This window comes from Ornithodoros turicata, chromosome 1 (genome assembly GCF_037126465.1).
Source record: "Ornithodoros turicata isolate Travis chromosome 1, ASM3712646v1, whole genome shotgun sequence".
NCBI classification, from domain to species: Eukaryota; Metazoa; Arthropoda; class Arachnida; order Ixodida; family Argasidae; genus Ornithodoros; species Ornithodoros turicata.
Genome location: NC_088201.1, coordinates 165,330,300 through 165,336,299, shown reverse-complemented (window position 1 = coordinate 165,336,299; position 6,000 = coordinate 165,330,300). Strand labels below are relative to the sequence as shown.

The 6,000-nt window shown below is 47.4% G+C and overlaps 1 protein-coding gene across 1 annotated transcript; it reads left to right on the top strand.

Moving 5' to 3' along the window:
- Positions 1 to 277: 277 nt before the first annotated feature.
- Positions 278 to 1,868, top strand: LOC135388841 (zinc finger protein 45-like). Its single transcript, XM_064618689.1, has 2 exons — positions 278 to 389; positions 733 to 1,868. Exons 1-2 carry the CDS (start codon positions 278 to 280, stop codon positions 1,866 to 1,868), a joined length of 1,248 nt encoding a protein of 415 aa, XP_064474759.1.
- Positions 1,869 to 6,000: the final 4,132 nt, after the last annotated feature.

The following is a 6,000-nucleotide window of genomic DNA, read 5'->3' as shown; positions in this document are numbered from 1 at the left end:
AAGGAATGCAATACTCTTAGCGAAGCTATTCAGTGACTGTCGTGATGGTGAATGCGGTCGGTGAAGGCCATCGTGAATGAATTCGCCGACCAATGTACTCTACCTCGTTGCTGGTGGTGATAAGGTAGATGGAAAGTAAATCTTCCGAAGTTGAACATGTAAAGAGACAAACGCACACATACAAAAAAAAAAGGCAGGAGAACACTGCTGTGATTAGTGATGAAAACCCGTCGCTAATTGACCCACGGATGAAGTGGGAGCGGCTTGGCTAGAGGGCATGCCGAACTGTTGCCTACAAGCGCCCAGCAACGGAGTCTTACCGACAAAGTCCCCTGTCAAAGTTCCTGTTCCCCACGTTGTAGTGGCAGCTGACTACGCAACAACAAAAGGTACCAGTTGTACCTAGTGGGTTGTTCTCCGTGTTGCCATCCTCATCGTGGTAGCATGCGTACGCGAGTACCCGTGTGATGCCAGAGGAATTTTCCTCCTCTCCCCACGGGAAATTTGTAGGAGCAGTAGTATAGTCAGGGTGGGCTTTGGGGGTTCAACACTCAAGTTGTACCCCTACTTTTGCATTTGGTAGAAGGAAAAGAGGGAATATCGTCTCCCACGTAAAGGTTTTGTGGAACCCCTATTGTGTAAAGTGCTTTACTTTTGTGAGCGAATGTTACGTGTACGCTACTTGACTAGAAAATTGTCCACGCTCTCAATGCCCGATTTCTGCGATTACAGGAGCAAAAGAAAGCAGAGGTGGACTTCATATTAAGACCGAGCCCAGTGACACTTGTGATCAAGCATCTTCGCGTTGCACCTCTTCAAATGCACAGTTTGAAATCAGCACAACAACTACTGAAGCACTATTCGATAGTTCCGCACTAATCACTACCGACGGTGGACCCACTGAGCAACCTTCAGCCCAGAGCGAGAGTCAAGATGCAGGCAAGTCATCAACATTTACCTGCCACACATGCTTTGCAACGTTCAGCAATCCATCAACGCTGCAAGTACATGCAAAGCGTTGCACAGGTGAAGGGTTGCACAAGGCTATGGTGCTCGCACTTGCATCCTCATCGAGTACATACAAGTGCAATCTCTACCCTGCTGAGTCCAGCAATAGTATGTGCCTGCAGCGTCACTGTCACACACTCACAATCAAGAAGCCCTACAAGTGCGATCACTGTAATGCACAGTTCACCCGTAAGTCGAACCTGTTGCATCACAAGCGAAAGTATACGGGCGAGAAGCCCTATAAATGCGACCTCTGTCCTGCAGAATTCAGCAAGTTTGCAACGCTGCGAGATCACAAGAGAACACATACGAACGAGAGGCCATACAAGTGCGATCTCTGTCCTGCGCGGTTCACCAACGTCATGAGTCTGTCATATCACAAGAGAAAACACACGGACGACAATCCGTGTAAGTGCGATCTCAGTACTGCTGAGTTCGGCCAGTGCACAAGCCCGTCATGTCACAAGCGAAAACACATCGTCGAGAAGCTCTACAAGTGCGATCTCTGTACTGCGGAGTTGACCTCTAGGAGGGGCTTGTTGCTCCACAAGCGAAAACACACTGGGGAGAGGCCACATAAGTGCGATGTGTGTACTGTAGCATTCAGCTGTGGCTCGAGCCTTTCGCGCCACAAGCGGATACACACGGGCGAGACGCCATACAAGTGTAATCTCTGCCCTGCAGAGTTCAACCGCAGGACGACACTGGTACGTCACAACCTCACACACACAGGAATAAAGCCGCACAAGTGCGATCTCTGCCCTGCAGCGTTCATCAATAGCACGAATCTGCAGTATCACAAGCGAAAACACAGGCGAGAAGCCCTAACCTCTGTTGTGCAGAGTTCACCTACAGCATGAAATTCAGGTGTCACAAGTGGACACACATAAGCGCGAGGGGCCCCACTAGTGCGATCTCTGTGTGGCAGGATTCAGCCACAGTGCAGACAATAGGTTTTACGAGCAGACACACATGGTCGAGAAGCCATACAAGAGCGTTCGCTGTTGTGCAAACTTGACTCATAGCATAAAACCTCCAGGGTTACCTGAAGTGGACCTGCATGCACGTGAAGAAATGCCAGCTCTCTCCTGCAGAGTTCAACCACAGCACAAACACATACCAGCCAGAGAACCTGCAGACGACGGCAGGGTGTCGGAGCGAACCGAAAACCGGAACCGAAAACCGAAAAAAAAAACGTTATTTTGGTGCGAACCGGAACGGAATCGAAACCGTATACGTTTTTTTCGCTCAGGAGGGAAACCGAAAAATATATTTCGGTTTTTGGTCCAAGAAAAACTTCGCCGGTTTGGACTACGGATAGGCGAATGAAACAGACGTCGTGTGCTCTGAAGTCATGTCATGGATACTGTACGAGGGCTACGGTTACGGTGGAATGTATGTCGGTATACTATAACCATAGCCTCCTATATTTGAGAACGCCTGCTCATTTGCCTCGAAGCGCCCGTTCAACCTCCTCCCCTATCCTCCTCTGCACCGCGCCGCTTGGGGCGCTCGCATCCTAGGGTTCTCCTCAATGCAAATGCTATGGAGCGCTCGCGCAATTAGTAGTAATATGCGTTGACGACTGCCACTACTGGGATGGATGATTGGGAAATCTATTAATATTAAATCAGGTATTTTTTAAGAAATTCGACTGCTCGGGATATTGATTCTGAGCTGCGCAAAAACCTAATTGAAAAGTGGAGAACCCAACGCTGCCGGCGCTCTTGGTGTCATATGTGTATTTTTCATCACATTATGTAAAATTGCAGTTGCGTCTTGCTTTGAACTGTATGCACAAATACGTGGCCTACAGGTTTGACAGCTGCTGTTGCATGCGTACATGTGTACACATTATTGTAACGAACTACTCGAGGAATTACGAAATGGTGTTAACTCCGCGCTTTGATTTCTTTATTTCTTTCTTTCAAGAAATATAATAAAGCTGATCGTTACAAAGAAGCAGGCTGCTTGCTGTCGTGCCCTCTTGTACCAGCATCTTCCGCTACGTCAAGGTGCAGTTATTGTGCGCCGGAGAAAAAAAGAAAAAAAAAAAAGAGAAAGGAAAATGAGAAGCGGGTGATCAAAATACCGCGGTTGCTCATCCCCCGGGACTATTTGGCTAAATCATTTTAAATCTCCTAAAGCAAGTACTTCTTTTCAAAAGACTTAACTTCATGAAAACGGCTTCAACATGCAAATGCGCTTCAAAGGCGCTTCAAAAAGGTGGGCACGTGACACATTGCGCGTGACGTATACGACGGCCTTCACGTATCGCGCGAAGAGCGCCGTGCACGTGTTTTATCACGTGCCCACCTTTTTAAATTTCCCGCCCGCCTTTTTGAATTTCCCGCCACTCGTTAGCTTGTAACGACCGTAACGACGATGAAGCGATTAAGCCCCCTGTTCGTGACCAAGCTTTCGCGGCTACGCGTTTCCGGTCACGAGGCCCACATAAAGCACACATACGTGAGCATGCATTGGCAGCATTGCAAACGGCTTTATTTTATTCTTGTACTTTTTGCTTTCCACCACCATGAGATTATTTATTCATTTTTATTTAAAATGCTTCCGGCATAGAAAGCATTACGAGGAAGGTAATACATTGGAAAACAAATACATTGCTTGAAAATCTACATTCAAGTGATGCTAGCAAAGAGGAGGAACCTGAAACATCCCCTTAAAGCAGCTGTAGCATATGCTACGGAAATATTAAATGAGCGGGAAGTATTAAAATGCTCTGTTCCTTGACATAACTGGCAGCTTCTGGAAGCGTTGCTTACCAAGTTTTTCCGCACACTGTTCACAAATTTTGCTCTCGGAGTAACTGACAAGAATGACATGGCAAACTTTTTCGCCTCCAAGCCCCTCTCACCGAAGGCACTAAAACTATGAAGAAATGCGATAACAAGCGGGGCGGAGTATAACCCGAATATATATAACCGAATAAATAATTTGTCTGTATTTTGTTTGCTTGTATTTTTACTGTCATTTTTGCGTCACACATTCTATGCGTATATAATCTACACCGCTGCACTATGATGATCTGTGCATTCGTGAAGCTCGCTCAGATCTCGGGGCATCCATACTAAAATCCGTCGTCATCAGCCCTTTTCACTCCCTAGTCACAATACAACATGTTCACATAATCTCCCCTGCTTCATAACGTCAGCTACAATTCGACGTGAAACATCTTACTGCCGGAAAATGGATATTTTTTGCGGCTCCGGCGTTTGCGCCTTTCATCACTAAACACCCTCGAAAATAACCTAGCGCTTTTTTTTTCTATAATAAACTTCTCAACTAATTATCGTAATCCCTAGTTCGCGTTGCAGTATTAAAATGTCGAAAATATGCCACATAAAATTAGTTTCGCGATGCAACATCGCTCATAGAAAAGCATGGCAACCGCAGCGCAGTATCCTAGGGAGGCAGCGCCACTTGCGGTGGGCGCCGGAAACGGATTGGACGGGCGGTGCTCTTTGATCTCGGCGCCGTTGAACAGGCATTCTCAAATATATAGGAGGCTATGCTATAACCCTTAGGCTCCCTTTGTAATGGTTTATCGTTCGCGCACGCACACAGACTTAGAGGTACATGTGACTCTCTAGCAATGTGCCGTAGTGTTCGTTTTAATTTGATCCCCGCAACAGCACGGCTGCCCAACAGTCTCCGGCTGTTGTACCAACGGTGTTATCAAGAGGAGACAGGAGATCACTTCTGAATGAGCTCATTCAGCCACTAGCTCGCCAGCAGTGGAGTCGGGACATCACTGACAGGTCTCTCATGTATTCTGTGGATCCCACTATGTCCTTCTCAGTTCCTGACCGTTTACCACGCTATTTCACGTCCCTCCTGCACAGGCTTCGTCTCAACGTTGCCTTCACTCCCCAATTCAAGTGCCGAATCGGATACTGTGACAGCTGCCTATGCTCCAAATGTGGCGTTGAAGCGAACATTGAGCACGTCCTAATAGAATGTAAGCTCTACGAAACGGAGAGGCGGCAACTCTGTGCTCAGCTGAGTGGTGCTAGCCGACAGACGTTCAACCTGGCTGCAATTCTTGGCCCATGTCAGAGCCATGTCCAACACCGTCGAGGACTTCTGATGTTCTTGGAGTTCCTCTTGGCTACCGGCTTGCTCCAGACGCTGTAGGGTCCACCCCTGCATCTCAAGGACCATTGGCGCTTCTTTCATGTACTTCTTCCTTTTGTGCGACGTATAGCGTTGCGCAACCAGACGACGGGAGTTCGAGTTGGACTTGCACATAACTTCATTTTCATATTTCACATCTCATGCTTCTCGTGTAATGGGGTAGGGTACTGCTCTCAAGCGGTGAATCACCCCAGGCCATAGTCATGATTTAGTTGTTGTTGTTGTTGATCCCCGCAAACTCTCCTCAACTAAACAGCGACCCAAGGGGCTGCATAACGGCTTCTTTATCGGTAATGTCGCGCAACGCGTCCCTTGTTTGAGAGCAGCTAAGTTGAATACATTTACGTATACGCGAGGGCAAGCCCGTGCGAAGTGGCAACTCTTTTGTGGACAGGACACGAAGAAAATAAAACGGAGCCGCCGAGCTCGTTTGTGAGTGAAGGTGTTCCTCGATTTGCGTCCCACTCGTGCGGTGCTGCTTTCTGGCTAGACAGTAGCAACAGACACTCGGATGGGACACGATCGCTCTAATCCAGCAAGAAAGTACTTTACGTATGACATCACGACAAACAAGTCCGTTTGTAGCATGTGCTTCAAGAAAGGAGAAAGCCCATTTGAACAGACAGTAACCTACAGGAACCAGGAGCTACCAATTTCACAGCTGTCTATTAATATTAAATACCATGTATGCGGAATAAACGGGTTTACATTTTGTAGCATTGATTTTTTTTTGTGGGGATGAATATTCCCAGCAGAAGCGGAACCGGTTAAAAACCGGTATGAACCGTTATTTTTTTGCTCCCGAGCAGAACCGGTACCGGATCGTTTATGATGTAA

Excerpts from the sequence above, each read along its gene's own strand:
- LOC135388841 (XM_064618689.1), top strand. The coding sequence starts at position 278 with ATGCCGAACTGTTGCCTACAAGCGCCCAGCAACGGAGTCTTACCGACA. Across the intron at positions 390-732 it reads TGACTACGCAACAACAAAAG|GAGCAAAAGAAAGCAGAGGT; the intron begins GTACCAGTTGTA and ends CTGCGATTACAG.